The sequence below is a fragment of the Botrytis fragariae genome (assembly GCF_013461495.1).
Source record: "Botrytis fragariae strain BVB16 chromosome Unknown tig00000054, whole genome shotgun sequence".
NCBI lineage: Eukaryota > Fungi > Ascomycota > Leotiomycetes > Helotiales > Sclerotiniaceae > Botrytis > Botrytis fragariae.
The window spans coordinates 1,476,975-1,502,601 of record NW_023500993.1 but is presented as its reverse complement, the minus strand read 5'-3'; the positions used below and the strand labels follow the sequence as shown (position 1 = coordinate 1,502,601).

Here is a 25,627-nt window from a genome sequence, read left to right as displayed (position 1 = left end):
GTGCCACGAGTGTAACTTATATTGAGAACAGGGTATTCATCTGAAGAAGAAGTAAGTTGAACGACGGTGAGAGGTCAAACGACGAGTAATGCCAACTGGTATGAGATGAAATACGGTTGATAATAGGTGAGTATTGCTGCAAGTTAAATAGATCTAGCACGAAAACTCGCATGAAGAGAAGGATTATCCTATATGCAAGTATGGACTCTGCCTACCCGGTGGCACTGCAAAGGCACTTACGGGATCAAGAGTGCGGTATAAATAACTACCTAGTGGAAACGTGTCAAAATTCACTTGTGTCTCACAGGCTGTTGACCCTTCCCCGCACCTCGATCTTGTTCCAAGAATACTAATAACACTACGTGCAAAGAGGGGTAAGTACCTCGTTTTTCACAGTTGAAAGACAGTAGGATGAAAATAAGTGAATAATACACGTAGTATCTTACTTAAGAATTGCATCGCAACCTACAAGATAGTCTCGAATTCAAACCCGCTCGGAGGTCAACGCAAATTCAGCCCTAAGCATGCTGATTCCTCGCCAGTGCTATACATAATATGCAGGGATGAATATAATATCTATCTGAAGAATATCATCTTAGATTCGTACTTCATTGCCATAATTCCTTGTCACCTTTCATTGGACGATTGTTGCTGGTTGATGAAAAGTAAGAAAAGACAGGGGATTATAGGATAGGAAAAAATAACGACGACACTGAACTGGTAGTGTGCCCTCTTCAGTTTTCCAGGCAGTGGATAGTACAAGTGCGCTCGCCACCCACGTCTAGGGGCACTAGTCAATATACCAAGTATGTTCAACCAGTGGCACACTTATCATCTGAGTACCATATCCTATCGACAAGCGTTAGAAGTTGGGACGACTGGAGTTGTAAGGGAAGATGTTCCGTAAATCAGAGGAGAACTAGTCCTTACAAATAGAGTGCTCACCGAACTCAGCGTTAAAAGGCCAGCAATAAAGTGACGAAGGTTGTCAAATAACAAGCGTTCTCCCCTTGAAAGGGATCCAAAAGACTGCCAGTATCTTTGCAGACCGCGTTGAAGAAGTTTTCCTTTCTTATGATACTACTACATGGGAAAGAAATTGAAAATACAGGGGAGTATTAAGCACTGTGATTGTGGAGTCTGCTAGGGACTAGTGAATAGTTCTAATGCAAAAGATGTGATCTATGAATCAAGTCTAAGCCTTGCACTAAAGATACACTATATGGAGAATGATACGGCATTTATATAAATACATTCCTTCCGATAGATTCTTAGATGGGGTGAGGAATACCCCTTGATATTGAGCGATGTCCCTAGGGGTGAATAATCCATGTCCGTGATGATTTGATATGTATTATCAAAATAATAATATGATAATTTATTTTAGGTGTGAAAATCACTTCTAGATTAATTCACAAAAAATGAATTCTTTAACTTATAATAATATACCTAGACATGAATATATAGGGGATTTTCCTTGTTGTTTTCAGTCTTGAGACAAGATAGAAAAACTTGATATACATATTCTGAAACTTCATGATGAATGAAACCGCTTGAGGGTGAGAGGGTGCGCTTCGTGTACTCCTTTTCCCTCTCACTCAATGCCTCTCTGATTATATAGCTTTCGATTATATGATTTTTGGTCACTAAATTTTGTTTATATAAACTTCAGATATGTGATCGAAACTTTTATCATATCAAAATCAATGTAACACATGATCCGTTTGCTTGAGTTTGAATCATTTCATGTGATTTTTGAACTCAATCAAATTGTCAAAAATTGCCCAATGATTATGAATTGTATCTTAAAACCTGTTCACTACTACATGTATTACTTCGTACTAACGTAGAGTTCCAGACATAGGAAATTAATTTGACACCAGAACATAAGATATATCATCAAAACGGTGTTACTGTGTAAAGAAACCCATAATATATATAAACAGCACTTCCTCAAAGATACGTTTTGACTTACTCTAGACATTACCACCAACTTCATCGCAGAGATTGAACAAGGCTTCCATCAAAAAGTTGAGATCAAAGACACATTGCATCTACAGTCCTTTACAAACTTCACCCAAAAAGTTGTCAAGACACAGTCACATGATCGGCTATTAAGGAGAACAAACCTGTATCCTTTTGAAGTAACAACACTTGACCAGTAACAATAATTTGAGTTGCTTAGTCGGCAAGGCTTAGCCACTAATCCTATTCTAGTCTTTTGGAAGTCTGCCTTCTTGTAAAATTTCTTTCCCACAAACCATTATTCAACAATACTTCTTTCTTCAACACAGAACCAAAGACAAACAAAAAGGAATTCATCCATTCAGGTAAGTAATCTATCGGATCTTCTTTCATGATTTACCGAAAGGCTTTTCCTACCTTCAAGTCCTTTCCGCTTCCTTGGTTTGATGAGAATTCAACCTTGAAGCTTGAGCTGACACCTTCGATCTTCTCAAACAGAAACAAATCAAATCAAGTAAGCATTCCGTCATTATTTCTCGGGGGAGAGATAGATTCGCTCCCTTTCAGATATATATCCATTCTGCAGTCCTCAATACATCGAAATATCTCCGTCTTTGGAGCTTGAGCTGATTGTTTCACCCTTCTTAACAGAACCCAACCATCAAAGTAAGTCTTCTACCATCTCATTTCATCAAGAGGATCGAGAGAACTATCTTTCAGTACTTTGCATTGCATTTTGAACTTTTGCATTCATCCAATTCTTTTTTCTTGCGAGCGTTGGCTGACACTTCCGATCTTTTCCCAGAAGGTACACTCAGTTTTTCTCACACACTCACCAACATCAATAACAAATGACAAATTTAGCCAAACGCAAATGGAAGACTCGAAAGAGAAAACAAGTTTTGGTCGGAGATGATGCGGTTGCTATTCCATCGCTGCTTCATTCTTGCAATCTCAAAGCCTCAAGACTATTCTCAATTTATGGGCTTTGTGTCTGGCCAACAAAGATATCAATCTTGGTAGATTTTTCGCACACGGTCAGACACAGAGCCAACTAGAATTTATCAAACCAAGGTCGGTTAACTATGATTTTCCTTGGCTCAGCATTCACTGATGTTTTTTTTTAGAGACTTGGACGCATCAACTGAAAGAGCCAGGCTTTGGCCAATTTGTGCTGAAGTGTGCCAACCTCGAAAGAAAACTGGGCGTAAGCATTCACAGAGCCCAAAACGAACGGCCAAAACAAAAGTAAGCAATTGAAAATGAGGAGAGAGTGAATGAGCAGGAGATAATACAGTTTGCGTGCCATTTTTGCTGTCATTTGCTAACTACCGTTACTGAAAACAACAGATAATATACCAACTGTGCCAAGCTTTGGTATAAGATAGCGAATGCGAATGATATTTCACGGCCTCATCACTTGATGGTGAATGTGTAAGTGGTTTCGTCTCTATGCTCAAGAGCTTGGGGGTGAATACACTAACCAAAAATAGTCCATAGCCATACTTGGCAGATTGTTATATCCGCGCTGTCACTCGTGAGCAACACCTCTTCTTTGAGGAGAATGGCTACTTGATTATCACCGATGCTCTCAATAAACAAGAGATTAAGAACCATAAAATCTGGGCAGAAGTTGTTCCCGAACCAAAAGCCTTATGGCCAGGACAATTTTCGGATACGAAATGATGGCTTACACTATCAAGACAGGGGCAAGGGGCAAGGGGGGAGGCTCTTGAATAAGTTAGCGACGCATATTACAGATAGCACCCACTTCTCTTGGGGTGGATGGGGTACTATCGACCACTGGATGTTAATTCCTGTCAACAGAGCCAGCCTTGGACGGGCCTGTCTAAAAGTCGCCATCTGTGTACGCTGGTACATGTTAGAGTACCCATTAGATAGATAAAAATTTACAAAGTTACCCACAGCCGCTTCGGCGTGCAACTCGAGGATAGTGACATGTCCATGTTTGAATACTGATGGGTTGTTTTACTGCTTTATGAAAGTAAGTGGTTCACGCTCCTTGATTATTTACATGCTAACCGCCACTCTAGCCACAAATACCCTGATTTGATAGTCACCCATGTGACAAGGCACTATCAGATAAACGATAACTGATTTAATGAGCCATTCGTAGTCTCACAGTATAGTTGCTTATACTTAGACAAGCATGGCTTGATAGATCTCCATACTCTGAGATGACCATAATGGTCATGCATGGCTGGTGGGATTCCTTTGGTCGATGCACAGGCCATTGGTATAGTTTTTGGCCTATTACCGAAACTACACGTAGCAGCTCAACGACCGATTAAAATTGAGTCTGTGTTGGAGAGCTCATGGAGTCTCTTCTTAAATGTACAATTTCTTTTGTTCTGCAGTCTTGGTAGCCTCCAAACCTTCCAACCTTTTGACAACCAAATATTTGCTAACACTGCCGCAGTTTGACAAATCCCTCAAGATTCTTCTTCGCCCACTACAACAACTCTTACATTGGTCTCGGGCCCCCCCTGCCTCGAAATGGAAATGGTGCCTATCACCTTTCAATGATCAGTTCTTGTTCGTCCAGCTTAAACCGGGCAGAGAAAGAATCCCACATGGTAATTCATTTAAACCCCGCCCCGGCTGGTCAATGCAAACAGAGAAGCCGATTCCTTCAGTCAATGTGGTTAGTATATATCCAATTTCATAGTTTTTTGAATGAACCAATCGCGTTACATTCCTTCGTACCACCTCCTCAATTTCTTGAACCTTTAATAACATCAAAATATAGACAGACCGCTGTTGCCTCATTCGTTAATGTGTATCTGAAAAGATGTGAGAGACGACTGCTACCAGTTGAAGTAAGAGGGTAACGAATGGCTGATCGAGTTGGACGACTGTGGGTGTGAGCAAAACTCTGTGGAGAACACAGCCATGTACAATAAAAAATTCAAAATGTTTCCTACAGCCGCCTCCGGGCGTGCCTTTTGGATGATGATGATGGTGATGAAGTTTATCAAACGCATGGTGAATGTGGGTTGGAGAGACTGATGTCTGAAGATATTTTAAGTTCTTCCACTATACAGAACTGAATATTGCATCAGTGATGACGAATCTTGCTAACGATTTTGAAGCGCGAGGATTCGCCATTTGGAACTTTGGAGCTTCCATGCTTTTACTCAATCCCTTGGTGATACTTTCACTCCCGTGCTCCAGGTGACTGTTGAAGCCAAGACTCGGACCTCTTGAGGGTACAAGCAGTATCCAGGTATTGGCGGAATCAAGTGTCAATGTCTTCCAGACCCGTGATGTTCAAGTCAGCAGGTTTCTAGAAGCTGAATCTGGGTCAGATACCGGTCTTTCGACGGTCAACAGTTCATCTGAGAGTCCCTCAACCCACAAAACCAGATTTCAGACACCAGCAAAAATCGTGGGATATTCGCCATCGAGGCTCTAACAGCATGCGCCCAGTGCTCCAGCACTCGTATAGGTCCTTGGGTAGTATGTTCAATCCGTCTAACAGCATCTGCCTTGTAGTAATGAGTCTCCCCAAGAGGTGTGAACAATTCATTCTTCAAGAGTCTTCAAATTGCCAAATGAAGATTCTTCAACTGCTCAGCTGATTGCTGGTCATTCCAAACCAAAATAACAACAATCCACCTTTCGGCTCCGACTACCAGCGATGATGATGTGGTTATCGCCTGGCTCGGATGCCAGTGGAACTTCGAGAGGTACCAATAAAGTCATCGCGGCATATCATGCGTACACACTCATCTTGATTTCTTCTCGATAATCTAAGCTGCGGTCTATGTACAACATTCGGAATCAACTCTTCCTACATCCAAGCTCGCTGGGCCAGACAATGCACCTACCTCCACGATCTCGAACGGTCTCCCAGATTCGCCCTACTCCGCGCTGTCAGCCGCAAGAACATCCCTTACTCATCGAAGCGGCGGAAACTGGACTGGAAGAAGTTTTGATTACTGGTTACCAACTGTCATGACTGCTGCAGAGTTCATTGAGATCTCCTCATCTTCCATCAAAGCGGCGTCAAATTCGGTTCCTTCGAGTAATGTAACTTGTAATGGCAGGTGTCGATCGTTACTTGAGCTTGAGCTCTGGTATATAGTGGGAGTTGTAGGGAGACCAAAACTGACCCACAGATCTTCAAGGGATGTAAAGAGCGCACTGAATACGACAGAGACTGGGAGCTATGCCATCCGTTCGTTGAGCCCTAGCTCTAGACAAACCGATTTCAGGGTGATAGGCTGTTAAGAAGAAAAAAGGATCTTCCTGGGGGCCCCTCTTTTATTCAACATCAGATTTCTCTCCAAAGAAGACGGGGACAAGAAGCTGACTGTCTCGAACATTGATGAGGCAAGACTGCAATTGAAGGACGGGCAAGCAGATGTATCCATGATCTTTGCTTCCGCTCCAAATTGTCTGGTGGAAAAGTTAAACAAATATTGGTACCACTCTGATGGTGTATTTATTGGCCGGAGACTTACTGTGTTACTCAAGTTGTATTATTAGTCTCATATAAAAATAAACTATTCTTCCCTCTAGCCGCTTCGGCGTGCTTTCGCCTCTCCTAATGCTGTGATTGTTGACTAAAGCTCTTCATTCCACTGTCTTGATATTACAATCATCCAGGTACGTGCTAGCTCTCTTTGAGCATTAGCATAACTAACCTGTGATAGTGTTATTCGAAATACCAAATAGCATATCGACTTGTTCTCTCTCGAAGGAACCAATATATCTTCCGACACAGTCGCTAGTCCTAGCACTTGCTAGAACTCTAATCAGACTATGCTCTCATTAATTGCTGATGGGAAGTCGTATTCTTTCCCGGTCAGCAATACTTCATTTTTCATCCCGAACAACTCGTCCGTAAAGAATTCTGACCTTGATGTATTTATGATCTCTCAGCGCTAGTGTGCTAGTCTGAGTTCTAGGACCTCCTGTCTAAAATGATGCTTGCTTGCTATAAACCACTCGCTTGCTCTCTTTGGAACTCCATTGCGGAACCTTTCAACAAGCACGACTGATAAGCAATCTTTCTTCAACCCAATAACACACTGTTAATGCGCCCCATTCTACAGCACCGTTGCCGACAAACTTTCTTGAAAGTAAATGATGCTCAAATAGATGAGAATACAACCTATTTTTTCTCTTAGAGCTGGCACAGACTGTTCTGCAGTTCTAGCTCCCATCGTTTTTGAACAGATCGTGTATTTACCATTGTGTTCTGTTCTCGACCGACCGGAAAGTCAGTAAACTATCATCCCAACGTCACCTCGCACTACCACTTTATCCGTTGAAACCATGATAGGCGACTATCCTACCATTGAAAGTTGACAGAGCAGAAATTTGAATGAACCATCGCTAGCACAAGGACATGCGATTCGTTAAGTTATTATGAATCACCAGAAATCCACAGACTTGTGCTTTTGATGAAGCCATTGCCGCATTAGAAATCATTGCGGAGCAGGGGATAGAAGAAGTGTTAGCAAGTGGGGTGCCTTGAACGAAGCATGCGCCATCTACAATCGATTCAAGCGCTAGTCGAAGCACAGCAGAGTATTCAGTTTGGCCGCTATATTTCAGCCTCGAGCATCAAAGACTATCCGAAGGCCGTGCCATGCTAATGTTCGATTTAGTATCTAGATCAAAGCATGCTGATTGGGACTCTTCATCCAACATCAAATCTGCTCCTCCTTCCTTTCTTCACCACAACTCACGTTGATTTGAACAGAGCAAAAGATGGAACGAAAGAATGACGCAAAGGATGTCATGAACGAGCGAATCAAAGAAAAAGAGGAGGTTATGAGATTGAAGGGTGGCGCGAGATGCAACAAGACTTTGATATTGTGGTGACTTGACTAAGTGATTTCATCCTTGATGATATAGCTGGAAGTGGTTGAGCTTCTCCCGTAACCAGGAGATGGAGAGTTTCAAGGAGTGAGGTGTGGGGAGATATACGAGTGGGTTAATAGGAGCCTTTTCTGTTTGGTGACATTATAAATCCTGTGATTGATGGGAAAAAGAGTTATGATCTGACCTATGATCTCCACAGTCAGAGGTTCACAAGATGCTACTTGGGTATGAAACCTCAATTTTACCAGGGAGATAATGTTGGCCACGGAAAGTTACTTTATCGTGCTTGTCGTGTCCACGTCTGGCTCCGTTGTCAACTACCCACAAGAGCAATCACACCAGCGAATTATGGTTTCTCTTCCCAGACGGGGGGCCTTGTGCAAGATATTGAACTTCATCCAGCTTGGAAGCCTCGCCACCCGACGGTAGCTGGCTTTCAGCCATCTCTCTCCACTTCCAGGCCGTATTTGACCTTCCTGGCTACACTGAACTCAATCATCTTTGACGATCCTCATCAGCTACTCAAACTACTGATGGCTCTTGATCGAATAAGAAGAAGTGTGTTGAGTAATAGTTTTTTTCCGATAGAAATACTGAAAAGAAACGATACCAAGATCGACCAGCTCAATGAAATACTCACCTTGTTATCACGCTGAATGTTATATCTCAAAGTCGGATGGGATTATTCAACTGGCGGCGTCTGTTCTCTCTTCGTTATATTCCAAATCGAGAGTTTTGATTCCCAGCAGGATGGATACTGACTTGATATTGGCAGTAGTGTTGAGATATTTGTTTCAGCTTTGATCTTGAGGTGGGATCAAATTGCGTTTCGTGGATGAATGGATTATACAAGTCGTTGTAAGATAATGCATACTTTCTGTTTTGCAATTCCAAAACATGACTTATTTTCAAGCAAGTAAAGTGAAGTTCTCAAGTTGATTATGATTATGTTAATGTTCGATATCGAAAAGATCATACTACCCCTCCTCAAAGCCCCTCGGTCTATCTGTCGGCACAACATCGCTTAAACTTTCAACGAGAAACGTGATATATAAGTGTACTTGCCTTTGTACCATCAGTGAATCATGACCCTCAATCATCGTAAATCCATCTTTTTATTTGTCGATACAATCATATACTCCAACACTCACATATTTACACATACCGTTTGCTCAACCATCCAAATTCTGAACAGCTCTCACCTGATTCTCATCACCCCTGTGTCTGTGCAACAATCTCATTGGACAAGTCCCTCTTCTCTCACGTGCATGGATCTGCAATGATGATATTTTGTTGCATGTCTCCTAACCCTAATCCTATGTGCCTGTCTCAGATAATTCCTAACCCTAACCCGAAGACTGATTTGGTGAGAGTGGAGAGAGAGAACGTACTACGAAATGGGTATCTACAATATTCTTCAACCTCCCTCTTTCTTTTCCATAGATATTCACATGATGTTCTCCCTTGTTCATCTACAGAGTACACCCATCATCTTCATAATCAAATTCTTCACCATTTCCAGATAAGAAGGTAACATCGCATCTCATCAAGGTTACAGTGCAGCCTTCACTCCAGAATCAATAATTCGTTTCTAGAAGTGTACACCGTGACAGCCCACTACGACTGTATCTCAGGAATCGCTAGATCTCAAATCCGCGATCGAGATGCTATTGTATTGTGTATCGATGTTTCTTATCTATGTGTTGTACGAATATTGATTGATTGATTGACTGGCGAAAGCTTTGATTCTTGATGAGGATATTGGGTTAACCTTGAGGATTTGAATCTGCCGTCGGGCGCAGTACGAGGAATCCTCCCGTCTCTCCACAAACCTTTTACTTCTCACTACGAGGTAGGCATTCTTTCACCTGTACGAAGTATCTTTCGCTCTCATCGCAAACTCGGCCATATATCTGCTCCACCAATTTTCTATTCAAGGAGTCCAGACCAGATAGACTCAATTGCTGCACGAAAATATTGGTGGCGCCCTATAGCTTATGACACCTGCTCGCACGACGCTTAGAAGAAGCAAGGTAAGGTAAACAAGACAAAGGTAAGGATGAGTGGAATCTTCCGGACGCTTGCATTAGTTGTGTGCTAAACGGTGTAAATTGAATGGGTTGAATGGATCGACTGGAAAAAGTATACAAGATAGCGAGATTGCTCTTTTGATAAGGCTGGAGTGTATTATTGATTTCGTTGGATGGTGTTGAATGGGGAAATGAGAGTCTGTTGATTTTGTTTATGGTAATTGTATATCGATCGATGCTGGACATTGTACATCTGGATATCGAGATCTAACTCGTGTACCTACATACGAGAGGCCTGCTTGCTTATTTGCGTATTGTACATGCAATGCAGAGAACCCCAAAGCCTCGCTTTCGATGTGGTGCTGCAGAGAGGCTTACATGCTTAGGCTTGTATCCTTCTTGGTCCTGTAAATAAAAGGGGAATACATGAGAATTCATGTACCGAGTGCCATTCTGTGCTTGTTTGCTTACCGCTACACAAGGCCACGACGCCCCCAACGCCTCGGACGCCTGGAGATGCGCCTTGCGGACAGCGTGGGCGTTTTCTGGGATCACTGTTGGATCTGATGTTTTTCTTTTTTCGATATTTAATATACGGGATTGGCTTCCGAACTCGCGTGAAATTGATTGATTGATTGATTGATTGATTGTGAGAGCATTCGGGATCAATAGATGTGAGGAGCCGAACCGTTGGTTTTCATATTTGTTCAACTGTGAAAGCTAGGTATGTACGATATTGACTCTGAGGTAGGAAAATGTTCTAGACTACTGGTAGACATGTTGATCTTTCCACACGTCTACCAAATACTATGGCATCTTATCTGCACCTCAGCATCGGCATCAGCACCTCGCGGACCGCCCAGTGCTATTTTCAGAACAAACCGTTCACCACATGACATAATACCATGCATGATATTTCTGATTGCATGTTCCGTACGGTAGAGAGATCTTAGCACTCTTCACTTCTTTTCCTTCCAACTTTTCATGATCCGCATGTGTAGCTTGCAACAGGTATCTCCAGAAACGTGCTCGCACTGGGGGGCATGTTCCCTAGATCCAAACACGCGATATCCACAATGGACCCAGCTTCCCAATCCATAAACGCACACTCTCATTTCGGTATGATTGTGAGAGAAGAGCAAGATGGCGTGGCCTCTTGGACTTTTCTGAGAGAATCCTGGTAGGAATTGGACGTGCGAGTCGGGCATATTACTAGGTTGGGGGTTGGGTGTGGGCTCAGATGCGACTTATGCAGGGGTATCGTGAGGGGCTTCGGGAGTGAGATCTAGAATTGGTCGGGTATGGTCTGGGCCAAATGAGTGGAGAGTGAATTTTGGGTGGTGGTCGAGACTACTTTTGGTTGGCGAGAGAATGAAGGAGGCATTGGGGGAATGTTTGGATGTTTCGTGAACTGGAACTTTTGAAGATGTTGAAGACACATATAAACTTACATATGTACACTCATAAGTGTAGTGCACAAAGGGACAAAGGAACATCTTGTAATTGTTCAATAACCTCACTAGCTCAACCACTCCAACTGTTGTCCCAATCATCCGTACGCACATCGTATCACCACGCTTCCCCCCAAAATTCAATATTAGGCTTGCTCGTCTCGCTCATATGGTTACTCCAAGTAGTCTCCATCCCCATATGGCGCAGATGATGGCTTACGATGGCTTGCAGCTTTTCCAAAAGGGGTGACCTTAGCATCTAGTCGAATTCAGATGTACTTCTGACTGGTTGAATGCCACATGGGATGGATGTCTCCATGCAGAACGGATAAGAATCTGGGTATGTCCTAGGTATAGTACCCGCGGAATATTAATTATCTCTCCCCCGAATGATTCTCTCAATGGAGGAGGAGATAGAGGGGAATCTGCATAGATGGTAACAGTGATACTTTGTACTTAGATGAATGGAGGCATAATAACGGATATTGGATCAGGAACTCCAATGTAAATCTTTCTCCATGAACCAATCTACAATCTAATTGATTTTCTTTCGAGTCTACTCTACTTGGTGATCATATCACACCATTCGCAGTCTTGTATGGTTCTTCCTTCTAGCCAGGTTCATCTATTACCGCTCCAAAGGTTCCAACGAAACGAAAACTAGAAAGCTTGCGTTGTGGTTGGCCTGGTTGAATGCGGACTGGAAAATCGAAAGGTATTTTGCCTGTATCAAAAAGATACCAAATCAATCTCTCTGCTTGGACTACCTAGTACCTACCTACCTGGACTGCGCCCGGCATACGCCTCCAGAAGGGAAAATTCAAGAGTGGAGAGTTGGAAAGTGGATATCGATCTGTATGTGGAAGTGAAGGATTGAGAGAAAGATCAAATATCATTCGAGCACCCACTGCACACCATTTTTCTCCTTCTGCGGAAGAATTATCAACGACTTCAAAATTTACATACAAGGGATTGTTACTTTGCAAAGAGGCTTTCCTTTCCAACTACTGTCATTCTTTTCTTTCATTCCTTTTTTGGTCGTTTGCAGATTTGATCTGCATTGCATATTGAGGTCTTCACCTTTTCACGATAATTTCTTTTTCTGATTCTAAATCAACTTCGAATTCGATACGATAAGATACGATAAGTTATATAGCGACGACGGAAGAAAGGAAAAGAAAAGAAAGGAAATTCAAGCAAGGAAATCAATCGAATAAACATCAGACGAAGATACATACCTACCTACCTACCTACCTACCTACCTAGGTACTACATCAAACAATCATTCTTCGACGCAATCGATCCGGCTCGGAAAGGAACAATCGGGACGGGAAGGATTGAAGGAAGAAGAATCATTGATTGTTCTCTCGTTTCGTAACAATTGATACCATAAAATCCAACCTTCTTGAACGAACGTTCGATAATTGTGAACTTCTCTTCCACCGACGACTATACTGGTTGTCGATTTGAAGTTCGAAAAGTGATGCTGGAACCACGACTATAAAGATATACCGTATTGTATATACCTATCATCTTTGAACAACATGAATATGTACATGGATCTGGAAATGGATTTGGATATGGATATGAATATAGACATGGAAGAGATGTATGAGGTGTCGATATCAAAGTCGCCATCTTATTCGTCTTCGTCTTTTTCTTCGCAACAATTCACGTCGCACTATCCAACGGTCGCGGCACCAACGCTCCCTATCCGAATCCCTCCCGTCACCAAAAGGGTTTCAAGTAATCAAGCTTCTCTCACCACATCGTCGTCATCAGTACCATCGACGTCTTCTTTTTCCAAAATTTACCAAACTCGTAATCTTCATACATTTTTTTCTCCAACTAATTTTATAATACTATTGACGATATTTTCCTCCTTCCTCATCACAACATGTTCGGCCGAGTTTTATATTGAAGAACGAATGGTTGAAGTTCGAGAAGAGATTCCCGAACTATTTGCATCCACACTCGCACGCCTAGCTAGATCTGGCACTATTTTAGTTGATCAACGACCCGATCCCTCGCTCCCACGCAATTCGCTTCCGGAACTTAAGACTTGGGAAATTACCTCGAGCACCTCTAGTGACGAAGGAGAACTTAAAGACGAACAAGAAAAAGCAATCAACATTGCAATTCAACCTCAATCGTCAAATCTAGATCTCGACTCCGACTCCGACCGCGAATCCGATCTCAATAATAAGAGAAACGTAGCGACGATAACCTCCACAGCAACAATCACACCTCCCAGAAGTTCAAGTACAGCAACCGCGACCGATTCCTCCTCATCGTCGTCAACACTGGCGGAATCGCAAACGAGTAGCGGACTGGTGTCCGCTGCTACGGGAACAACAGCCAGTTTACCCACGCCGTTTGATAGTGGGTTTACGAGTAATATTACTTCAACATGTTCGAGTTTTATGATGGACTTTTGGCAAATGAGACTTTCAAAGCTTGTTTGCCGTTTTCATTGTTATTGCAGGTATGTGATTTTTCTCTTCGGAAGTGGGTCTGAGATAAAGGGGGAGGAATTGGGGAATTGAAGAATGGTCATTGTATGCAAGCTCAAGCAATGGCATTATCTGTTCCTCGAATCTTATCCCTCCTCAAATAATTCCCAGAGCTCCAATAAATTCAATTGATGCATACATTCAACCAAGACCCAATCCAAAACTAACCCCCTTTCCCACAGAACTCCAACTCCTTCTTCCAAGCCTCCAAATCCCTCGTCCGCATCACCCAAACCCTCGACGCCTCCTGCTCCGCCAACGCGCAATCATGCTCAACCCTGATGTCCTCCATCGCCTCCAACATCACCTCCACCACCGCCTGCTCCGTTGATCTCCTCGCCGCCAACCCGCTCGTCACACAAGCTCGTTTAGGTCTCCTCGCCTACTCCACCCTCTACACCGCATCCTGTCTCAAAGATCCCTCCAACGGCGCATACTGCTACGCGCAAGCCGTCACGAATTCCTCCTCCCCAACAGACAGCTACATATACTATCTCCCTCTGAACACGAGTCTCCCCGGCGGCTCCCAACCCACCTGCAACCAGTGTCTGAAAAACACAATGGCCGTCTTTGAATCCGCGGGCGCGGTCAGAACGAGTGCGATAGCGGGCACGTATGCCCAGGCCGCTGGAATGGTAAATGTACAATGCGGACCGGGATTTGTGAATGCGAGTTTACCTGCTGCGGCGGTGGTGACGGGCGGCGCTGGATCACGAATAGATGGGTTGGGTGGGGGAATGGGTTTGAGTAGTTTGCTGGTACTCTGGATTGCGGTCTTTAAATGGTTGATATGAGGGAGGATGGATACGAAACTGGATGTGAATATGGATATGGATATGAACTCGAGGCTAAGATGAGAAGAAACGAGAATGGGATACCCGAACCAAGAACAATCATAAGGCCACGCCGGCCCAAAACCTCAATGTCAAGAGGAGGCTTCACACACAAATTAATAATCAGCGGAATAATTCGTGCGCCCATTCATCACATCAGACACAATCACTGGATAGGATAGGACAGGTTACTCTGCATCCACCCACTCACCTCGCCTGATTCCATCGGTACAGCACCTCCTCGAGTCCCAACTCTCAACTCCCACCTCCCAACTCAATGAGTACCTACCTACTTACCTCCCCGCACGAACACCCCAAACTGCAACAGGAAGCAATCACAACAGTACACGAGTGAGGTAATCACAGGATCTAGTAGTTATACCCAGGAAACAGAAACAGAACCAGGGACGGAACCGGGGCGAAATAGGACAGGACAGGACAGGATAAGAAGGGGGTGGTCACACAAAATTCTTTTTCATGGACGGGTATCTATCTATCTATCTATGTATCTATCTAGAATAGATACATATATTTAGCGGTGGCGTTGGGCCTTTTACATTTATACTTATTTATTATATCATATTATTATTATTATTATTATTATTATTATTATCATTATTATTAATTTATATATTATTATTATTATCATTACAACTATTACTATTACTATTACATCCCAAGAATGCTTTTTCCGCAAGAACTTTAAATGGACTTTACATTCTTGATTGATTTACCTAGTACATCTAACGTCTCTGTAGACAATGTGACAACACGAGCAGCAAGAAGAAATGAAGCAAGTAATTTTGAAGCAGGGGTTTGTCTGGGTGCTTGAAACTCAATGTATGCCAAACCAACAAATCATTTTCACGTTTCACAATGTATCATTAGATACTGTGTAAAACGTTGAAAAACAATATATTTTCCTAATTGAATTTGTATCTCTTATTACTAGAGATGTCTCTGCCACTTAGCTACCATGGCTCATAAACCCATCTCTCTTTATCTAAACTCTCTATGCACGTGTGATCTATCTTTCCTACTCATCTGATAATCTCCACCTTCTACAAATCATCTACTTCCCTCCCGAAAAACTGACCACAGCCCACTTCCCACTCCATCCCCATTTTCTCTGTCCAGAATCTCCACCCCCTCCCTCCATTGCCCTCAACTTTTCATCCAGTCCTGGTTCCAAACCAACAACCACATCCGCCTTACAAGTCCTCAATGCCAATACATTAACACCGGACCCGGGACCCAATGGTCCAATTGCCTTTGTAAATGGGGTTGTAGGATCCCAAGTAGCATCTCCTGTTAACTTTCTATAATTCAAATCTCCCTTGAAAATGACCAAATCACTTTCCTTGAGATCCTCACATAATCTAGGTGCCGTGCCTGGTAATCTCCAATAACTACCTCCTTCAGTCCAGAATCTATTAGCTCTTAGTGTCAATTGACCTTCCGCGTGGAACTCGCTCCATGTCTTGAACAAGAAATCCAATTCCTCTTCTTCCTTTTTGGAAAGTGGTTCTGGTGTTTTCCCATCTCTTTGCTCGTCTTCGGAGGGTGTGGAATAGAAAGATTGAGCATTATTCAATGCGTTTAATAAATCGGAGAAATCCTTTGGTACAACATCAGATACGAACCACGGGATAGCTTTGGAATGTAAAACGATGTTTGTAGCAAGACCTGCGCTGAGAAGGAATCCAGCAAGAATTAAATCGACATAAAGTTCAAATCCAGCATTATCGAGGACAATATCGACTTGACGACTTCTTCCTTCCTTTTTGGCAGCCTTAAGAACATCATATGCTTTGCCCAAATCATTGATAAGAATATTCTTCTCTGAATTCTTTCGTGCTTCGGATCCTTGTAATTTCTGGATATCTTCGTAGGTAAGAGATGTGAGAAGGGAAAGATCGGTTGCATTTCCCCATAAGCAAATCTCGCACATTTCCATGAAAAGTATCTTTTCAGCCTCCTCGTCTTGAGTCTTGTCATTTGACATTTGGTTTATGAGTTCGTGGTAGCGACTTGCGAGTTCGAGAACAGCAGGACGAGAAGAACGGAAAGTCGACATCTTTTGGCGCGCAAATACATCGTGGGATTTCCATTCTTTAGATAAGGAGAAAGAGGTTGCTAAACGTCTGCAAACTAGTCATTAGTTATAATTCGAAAAGAGTGAAGGCGAGAGAGCAAATTCGTACCTGTAGAGATAACATTCCGCGAATAACCATGGAATATTGAACCATGATGGATAACCCAATTTTTCCAATTCCTTATTATAACCCTCAATATCCGGTTGTCCATCATCAAGAAGAGGGCTAAATCTCAGATCAGCTTCTCATCTCCTACGAAAACGAAATTCCATACGTTAACTTTCTGTCGTGTTGAAGCTCATATTTTAGCTTTGCGAGAGTCTCGACTATACGTTTTCCTTCCTCATGTTTGCTACCCGTCGATTCGGATACTGCTCTGTGAACATCATCAATTGCTCCGGTCTATCAGAGTCAATATTAGCAAAGACCTTGGTATAATTGAGATGACGCTCCGCTAGCCCTTCGGGGGCCACTGCCGTGGAGGCAGACTAGGCGAATAGGAAAGCCTCGCGCATCGAGCAGAGGAGGTTTGGGGCTTTCCACATCGATTCCCAACATCATCCATAAGTAGACAATTCCGAAGAAAAAACTGTATCACTTACAAGAATAACAGGCCAACGATCTCTCGCAGAAATATATGCGAAAGATGTTTTATCCTGAGTAGAATAGAGAGCTAATTGCTCACTAACCGTTAGTCTTTCCACCTCCCTCTTTCATAAGATATTTCTCTCCCCTCATTTACACATGATAGAAAATGAACTTACGAGTCTTAGTATCAAATTCCATTTTTAAGTATTATTATTCTGCGATCAAAAAAATAAGAAAGATCAGAGACCCGAGTTTTATATACAGAATTTACTTTGTCAACAGCGGGAGAGCACCAGAGCTTGAGGCATGGCGGGGTTTGATAGTGGTGGGGCAGAAGCTTGGCAAACACGTGATGGGTTTATTGGATGGTGTTTGAGGTTTGCTGAGATGAGACAGTTAGGCAAGAACGAGTGACGAAACGATGGTATCAAAAGTTGGCACCTTTGGTTTCTTCATCATCTAGGGTTGAAAAAGCATCATGTAGCATCGTTGACTGAAAAATATTACTTTGAAATTTCAGACGGTTTCACAACCTATTTTTGACCAAAGAATCCGCTATCGACATGGAACACCCCCTTAGAATCATGTGTGTGAGGCTATAGGCGACTGAGAAATTTGCGATTGAAGGGATGAAAATTGGAGATATGATACATTAAAAGTATTTGTACACACCGAACTGAGAATTCTGCCATGTTCAGACACATTTATATGGGGAAAAGCGGGCGACTTAAGATTCTCTATGCCATTAATCCCGAGATATTGCACTATCTCATCGAGGACATACCATGAGAAAGTCTTTGTTATATGTGCTCCCCTAACCATTTAGCGACATCGCTAAATAGATGAATATAACATGAAATTGATGACCGAACCGTAAAAAGGCTATTAATATTACCGCCTCTTCTCGCTATTAGGCATCATCAACTATTATACAATTCATTCCAATTCCCTCCCAGACCGACCCAATTATCCGTATATTTGATTTCATGTATTTCATATCAACTCCTCATACCTTATCTCTTTCCCTCTCATTCAGCCAGTTCAGCCCGTCTGACCGCCCATCCATTTTCATTTAAAAGCTCCAATCTGTAATACGCTTGCTAGCTTCCAACCTGGCAGCCTTCTCACAACTCAATCTCTTCAACAACTCTCCCACTTTCGGTAATTTAACCGGTTTAGTCATAAAATCATCAAACCCGCTTCTATCCGCCTCGTCCCTCGCTTTTTGACTCCCCAAACCTGTCATAGCAACTACATAAGCCTTGCCCCTTGGCAGTTGATCATACGTCTTTACTTCAATCTCCATTTCCCTCTCTTTCTCTCTGCCGTGCCCCCATGCGATTAGACCATCCAACCCTACACATAATTCGCCCTCCCAATTTCTGATAAGTCGAGTAGCTTCGAATCCATCCATATTTGGCATCGAAATATCCATAAAGATTACATCAAATCCATTTTTTGACGCTTTTACGGCTGCTACTGCTTCCAAGCCATCACCTGCACTCACTATTGTGTCTGTTTTGCGTTTTTGAAGATAACGATGTATCAATTGAAGATTAAGTGCGTTATCATCGACGGCGAGAATATGGAGGGGTGTTTTATCTGGGGCGATTTGGGCGACTTGAGGAGGCGGAGGCGGAGGTGAAGGATATTTTGAAGATTTGCGTTCGGGAATTTGCGGTCTGGGTATTGATTCCACAGGAGTAGCAAGAGGTGCTTGGAGTTGAAGCTGTTCTAAGTTTTGAAGAGATTCAGCGAATTCCTCGCGTACTTTTTGAGTTGCTAAAGTAAGTGTCATTTCATTTGTTGTGTTGGGCTCCGGCTCTTGCACTGGTAAGAAGCTATATTCCTCTGTTCCATTGCGGTGTCGTTCCTCTGGTGATCCAAGAGGAGTCTGCGTAGTAGCGTGCTTATTGCGTGACTCGCAGACAGTTTGATCCAACAGAGCAAGAATTGATCGGGCAAGTCTATAGGGCCCTATTGGTTGAGAAATATTGGCAACAAAATGCTGATCATCTGGCCTATTGATAGTTGGGTAGCTCATTGCGGCATGGATTACTAATATTCTCTGACAAGGAGAACATTCTGGAAATTTACATGTCTCATTAATGAGAAGTAGATCTTCACTCTGTGAATTTCCATCATACTTTCGGACATCAAACCCATACCACTCGGAGCAGTATTTTTGAATACAGTCCCATGCATTAGTTTGTGGGGATGTGAGTTGGCCACGATCAAAGGAAATTACTCTTCCTGCTGCTCTATCACGGAGTGATCTCATTGCTTTTTCGGCAGCAATTCTGACGTCAGTTGTATCGACAGTATCCCCGCTCATTATTTCATCATGTGAAGGGGGCTCTGATTTTTCCACGGGAATGAGGACCTCAACACCGGTTCCTATGCCTACATCACTGCGGATGAGTATAGTCCCACCTAATTGTTTCACGATGCTCCAGCTACACTCCTCATTAGCTCATTCACGCGGAGTAGATAGAAGAACTCACACAATAGAAAGACCCAAGCCAACGCCAGGTGTAAAACTATTTTCTTGGGCAAATGGGTGGTAAAGTTTGCGTTCCATGTATTCAGTTGACATTCCTTTGCCTGAATCTGTGATACGCAGACACATGAAGTCTCCGGTAGGGTGAGAATTTGAAGGTGGCACGTCGATAGCCGTTTTTTGTTGTCGTAGTTGCAACTGTACTTGAATAAAGCCATGCTCTGTATATTTTTGCGAGTTGCCAAATATGTTCATCAGAATACGTTGAATTGCACCTATCAAGCATATTAGCAGTGTGCCACCCCTGTCAAATTTCCAATACATACCAGCGTGAACTTTATAAGTCCAATCCCGCATTTCGAAATCTAGAATGATTTGCAATGGTGCTGCCGTTACATCTGACGAGATACCAGTTTTCTTTTTTGGTGAACCATTTGAAAGTGCTAAATTATACATGGGAGCAACACTTCTAAAGTGGTTAGCAGCAATCATACCATTGATGGTATCTTCGCATAGCAAAGCTACGTTGGTTACTTGATGAAGCTCGCTCGAGAAAGACCCTAATACACTGTTAATTCAAAGATGATCCAGCCCAGGAAACAAGATAAGACTCACCTTGTAAAGAACCTTCTCTTTTCTCGAAAGAGTTGATCTTGCTGTAGTCGAGAACATGGTTTATTGTGTCCTATGACGGCAATGTAAGTTTGTGCAGGAGGCAAGTGAATTAAATGCAAAAGGTATAGGATACAGAGTATCCAATAGCCCGGACTGATCGACTGGATGTAACATTTCAATATTCAAAAGGAGTAAAAGAAACAGAATTGATTCGATTTTCAGACTGCTTGAACTGTCGAACTGATTTCAGAACTTGAGCTTCTGATTGTCGGATTACAGTCTGGCCTGTTGGAAAATCTGATGGAGTATGATATGAGATGCGTTGCACGTACCAGGAGAGTTCCACTGCAATTCTGAATTGTTGAGACAAACTCTGTTTGCGAAATGTCAAGGTTCGATTCCCGTAAGAAGTCTGCTGAAGCCAAAATGCCATGTAGTGGACTTCTAAATTCATCTTTGCTTATCATTAGCGCTTTTAATTGAATACTTGCAGTGGCCAATACTTACGAGAAATGCTACTAATAAAATCAGATTTCATCTTGTTAGAAATCAGGGCATCTAATCGACTAATTTCCATCATGACCGAGTTTGTAAATGCAGACAGGTAAGATATCTCATTATTTACAGTAAAAACAGGAACTGCTGATTGACTCCATACAAATAGGCCCGAGTACCATCTCTCTGTAGTAAATTGATTAGCCGAGAATAGAAGGGGGCTATTATGACGTGATAAAAGCATAACATACCGCCAGCAGAATCCCAAAGAGGGAGAAATATGATTTGCCTTGCTTTATGAAATACCTTGCCAAGCATAGTTGCTTCCGCTTCTTGTTTCGTAGCATCGAAAGAGCCAGATGTTCTAGGCCTTTCAGTAGGACTGGTATCGGTTGTGGGCGCACATTTTCGATCCTTAACTTGTTCCAGGCTCGAGAAATAGCCATTGTCATCAATGTACCTTTATTAGGGTCAGTTAAATGGTCCTATCGAGATCGCGCGTAGTCCAAGCCATACCAGACATTCCCCTTAGGGTAAGAATTCATTAGCGACCGAAGGGTTTTCCCATCCAGGACATGAGCTTCTGAGTCCCAGGTTGCAACCTTTGCCGCCGACATAGAAAGGACCTTTGCCACTTTATGTTTATCCGTGGAAGTTCGTATGGTGCCTTGAGATAATTTCCTTCGGTACTCTTCATACTTTGGTCTTTCATCATTTTGTACGGGTGATCTCCTCAATTCAGCCTCCTTCACCTCTGTACCTAGATCAGTGCTTGTATCCATGTAAGCATCGGTATTTCCCACTTCGGTATGACCATTAGTTGTGTCTAAGAAGACAACGCCTCCAACGTTAAGTTCCAGCGATTCCCGGAGAATTTCGGCCGCATGATCTAAAGTAATCCGTATCTGATCAAGTACAGATTCGGAAGACTGGTGTGGTTGATTTGATGTGTTAGAATGTCCATCCTGAGAGAGGTCTGTTCTGGTATCATCATCGAATTGAGTACCGGATCCATTAGTCGTATTTGAAACTGATTCAGTTGAGGAGTATGGGCTGTCAGAGATAATGTTAGTGTAGCGAGAAGTTATTTCTATGAAGGTAGCAATTCCTTTCGACATGAGCGCAACTCGATGTCTTTCGATAGCCTCTCGTTGCGTTTCCATGTACTTCATGATATTGTTCGCTTGATGATATAAAACTGGATGTTGGGTTAGTATCAACACAGATCTTAGTGAGGTAAGTTGTCGCTCAAACCTACATCTTCTTCTCTCTAAATTAAACCCGGTGGTAGGGCGATCACCGAAGACACATAAAACACCAATGTTGATACCATTTTTGGTAGTAATTGGAGCCCCAGCATACCAAACGTATGAAGCTAAAGAACCATCAACTATGGATAAACTAGCAAATCTTGGGTCTTTCTTTAAATCATCGATAATAAAACAAGGATAAGGATCATTTTCGTCATTATTAATGGCCAAGGTATTCTGAAGTACTCGGTCAGTATATGTTTAGGATTGTGGTTGGTTTGTCCTGACTTCACAAAGTCCACCTGGTGTTGGCACTTGAAAACAACCAAACCATGAATCATTGACGATATCCTCCTCGGGTAGAGATTTATCGCGCCGTGCTCCTGCAATGAAGTATTGAGTAGAGCCATCAATGATACTAGTATGTGTTAGTTTTATCGGCTAGTCAATGAGTTGAAGTTCCTCATACCTGATCATAGAATGAACGCCCCCTAAACGCCATATAGCAACCTCGGCATAATTGTCGAGGGCTCCATCAGAATTGAGTCGACCATTTAGAGTATCCTCAGAAGAGTGAGGATTTATATCAGCTTGATAAGGATCATAAAATCTACAAGAAAAGGATGAAGAAGTTAGTCAAGAAATCACGAGTATTCGCTTTCATGATGCACGTGAGACACGGCCGAATAAAGATAAGATTGGCATCAACGCAGAGAAACGCAAGAAATGGGTAACACCTTTAAGCCAATTGAAAAAAGACCAGACTTACTTTCTCAGTTCAAGTGCACGCTGCGAAGCATACATGTCTTTGGTTTTTTGTGTTAATACTGAGGTTTCCTCAATAGCCCCAAGGAAATCCCCATTGGAGCAAAAATTCATGGATTCCATGTGGCGACGGATAGGTATCAGTGTCAAGAAGAATATCCAAAGACTTTCTCATTCCTGAGGAAACAAACAAATTTTGCTTCAATATTAGTATTACCAACGAGATAGGGGAAGAAGAATATCTTGCTGAGGCAAAAACGAATTAACGTCAATTGAGAAATCGAATTAAGAAAAAAACATTCAGGGTTTTGATAAAACAAGCTTGAACCTTAGAAATTGGGTTTATGGCATTACTTCGTAGAACAGTCCAGTCTTTTGTGGCTTGCTTTACCCTTGGACGAGGCTGAGATTTTGATTCATGTGGCTAACTGGGTCGACGTCATTTAATGCATGGATGAAAAGTCGATAAGTTTACTAATTGACCTACCTACCTAGGTATGGTATACGGTATATGATATGTAGGTACGAGAATATAAGGGTACACAACGAGCCAAAAGCTCTTTTATCTGATAGACCAAAAGTATTGTGTGGACAAGTCATCATCTTATTGGTAAGCGTAACCTTAATCAAGCAGATTCATTAAGTCTACCTAGATAAACTTCGTGCATCACGATGAAGCATTCCAATTTGGACAGATTTTTACGAGACTATTCCATATGCATTTCGGGTATTTTAATCTCGAGTCATGTTGGGGCTGACATATCAGAATGCTTTGGCTTTCAGCGATGGATTAATTAGTACTAGGCGCCGCGCCGGCCTGTGAAAATGGGTAGACCTCGGTGGGATAAGGCTGGACCACATATCCCCAAGGAAAGCACGGGGTAACTGGGGCCGGCAAATGAGGAAGATTGGTGTAGGTATTAAAATAGATACTATTGACATTCTGATCCTCAATGTGGAAGATACGGCAGGGCTTGCCGGGGAGGAAGTCTCAGAATCTACTTTCAATATATCACTGACAGCGTACCCAAGAGAACTTTCCCAGCAGATTTGTCGGAATTCTATATATATATAATCTCTTAGCCTGAGAGATGGTGATGCTGTGTATGGAAAGAATCACACACTTAACTCGAAATATGTAATCAATTGGGTTTCTAAGTTTCAAAGAGATGGTACCTTTGTTAGTATGCAAGGCGGTTCGTATATCGTGTGATAGTTTCTGGCTTTTTTTTGTGTTCCTATACGGTATATTGAGAGGTGATCGTGAAAGACGATCGACCGAAGTTGGGAGATTGCTCCAAGCCGAAGAAATCGAGTTGGTTCCCTTTATATCTTCTTTTCTTGAAATTTTTGGTTAGTAAATAGCATATTCATTCCGGGAATAGAGGATCCTTTGTTATTCAATCAACACTTTCGATCCATTCTTCTCGATCCACTTTCCCCGTATCTCCCAACTGAATCTTTAAATTTTGACTTCGGTTATTCACAGTTCACATGTCCTCGTTATTTCAACATATGCTCAACGAATGTGTTTAGCAATTTCCAACATCATTTCGCGGATAGATTCCATTCTCTCCTATTCAATATAGTGAGATCCCCTATTTTCCAGATTCAAACCGATGGAATCCGAAATCTGATATTGATTGAGCCACGGAAAAGCACAATATCGACAAATCAATCATTGCACACTTGCACAATGAATTTTGAAAACATAGGGCGCTTGTCCTCGTCGCTGCTTCTCAATACATTTCCTGTTGTATGAAAGTGAGTTGTCAAAGTTTTGCATCCTCACAGGAGAATAGAGAATTCATATCATATCCATACATGGAGCGTGCGCAGTACTTGTTGAGAATGAGGGGATCAGTCCCAAGGATAAAATTTAACCCATATGTACAACGACTTTCCATCAATTCATTCTTCAGTGGTGTCCATCGCCATGGCCCTCTGCATGCCCATGATGTTCGTCCGCCAAAAAGAAGTATTCGTATCCGCAATATGCTGCAAAAGCTACCGTCGCAATGCCTAATCCAGGGAAGGTGTTCGAAAATCGATTCCGCCTTGAGTATTGTCCTTGATATCTCCAAGCTTCACTAATAAAACCTATCAGTATGGTGTTTCCGAAAGTTAAGGCTATGTGCTTCCGAGCTCACCGTCGTGCCCATGGGTCGCCTGCATTTTTACCAGAAGCGGCAGCTAATGCTTTTGGGTCGAAACCAGTAAGATTTGCACGTTGTGCAGCTCTAAGAATTCTACTCAAAAAAGTCAGCGACTGGAGGACAAAAGTTACCATTATCCATATTCAGTAAAACACATACCTTGTGCACTGCATTGTGAGAATTACAACTTTCACCTAATGACTTATGGTCAAGTGGTTAGCAATGTATTGAATATGGATGTCTAGCTCGGGTATAGTTCGGGTACGATTAGGGCGTCTAACATTAAGCGCCATCCTTAGCTACAGTTCATGCTTAATCAAAGCAGCCAGCTTGAACTTTAAGAAACACAAGCCTTGGTGTCGAGACTTTTTGAATTTTAAAGCAACTAATAATTTACAAAGTGATAATTATCTTGTTTTCTTGTCCAGAACTGTTGTTGCTTTGAACTGCGAAAAAGAAACTCTTCCCTCCTTGCGCAATTTGCGTCCATGAAAACCATCAACCCACCTACTAT

The 25,627-nt window shown here is 42.4% G+C and overlaps 5 protein-coding genes across 5 annotated transcripts; 2 read left to right on the top strand and 3 right to left on the bottom strand.

Moving 5' to 3' along the window:
- Positions 1-2,356: 2,356 nt before the first annotated feature.
- Positions 2,357-3,651, top strand: Bfra_005242 (uncharacterized protein; the record flags this gene model as incomplete). Its single annotated transcript, XM_037335627.1, has 3 exons — positions 2,357-2,479; positions 2,617-2,631; positions 3,466-3,651. The coding sequence occupies 3 exons, from the start codon at positions 2,357-2,359 to the stop codon at positions 3,649-3,651; spliced, it is 324 nt and encodes a 107-aa protein (XP_037192722.1).
- A 9,579-nt stretch (positions 3,652-13,230) lies between these two features.
- On the top strand, positions 13,231-14,609 carry Bfra_005240 (putative c6 zinc finger domain containing protein; the record flags this gene model as incomplete). Its single annotated transcript, XM_037335626.1, has 2 exons — positions 13,231-13,761; positions 13,998-14,609. The coding sequence occupies 2 exons, from the start codon at positions 13,231-13,233 to the stop codon at positions 14,607-14,609; spliced, it is 1,143 nt and encodes a 380-aa protein (XP_037192721.1).
- A 1,111-nt stretch (positions 14,610-15,720) lies between these two features.
- Positions 15,721-17,530, bottom strand: Bfra_005239 (putative duf89 domain-containing protein; the record flags this gene model as incomplete). The annotated part of the gene is made up of 5 exons (XM_037335625.1): positions 15,721-16,792; positions 16,853-16,969; positions 17,019-17,146; positions 17,347-17,417; positions 17,509-17,530. 5 exons carry the CDS (start codon positions 17,528-17,530, stop codon positions 15,721-15,723), a joined length of 1,410 nt encoding a protein of 469 aa, XP_037192720.1.
- An 874-nt stretch (positions 17,531-18,404) lies between these two features.
- Bfra_005238 (putative two-component sensor protein histidine protein kinase (dhkj) protein) lies at positions 18,405-23,121 on the bottom strand (the record flags this gene model as incomplete). The annotated part of the gene is made up of 12 exons (XM_037335624.1): positions 22,962-23,121; positions 22,662-22,802; positions 22,481-22,610; positions 22,201-22,429; positions 21,459-22,140; positions 21,194-21,402; positions 20,955-21,128; positions 20,780-20,901; positions 20,448-20,517; positions 20,159-20,392; positions 19,837-20,107; positions 18,405-19,788 (listed from the first exon to the last, which is right to left on the bottom strand). The coding sequence occupies exons 1-12, from the start codon at positions 23,078-23,080 to the stop codon at positions 18,405-18,407; spliced, it is 3,765 nt and encodes a 1,254-aa protein (XP_037192719.1). The 5' UTR covers positions 23,081-23,121.
- A 1,696-nt stretch (positions 23,122-24,817) lies between these two features.
- On the bottom strand, positions 24,818-25,286 carry Bfra_005237 (putative nadh-ubiquinone oxidoreductase b12 subunit protein; the record flags this gene model as incomplete). The annotated part of the gene is made up of 3 exons (XM_037335623.1): positions 24,818-25,047; positions 25,108-25,206; positions 25,273-25,286. The coding sequence occupies 3 exons, from the start codon at positions 25,284-25,286 to the stop codon at positions 24,876-24,878; spliced, it is 285 nt and encodes a 94-aa protein (XP_037192718.1). The 3' UTR covers positions 24,818-24,875.
- Between the last annotated feature and the right edge of the window lie 341 nt (positions 25,287-25,627).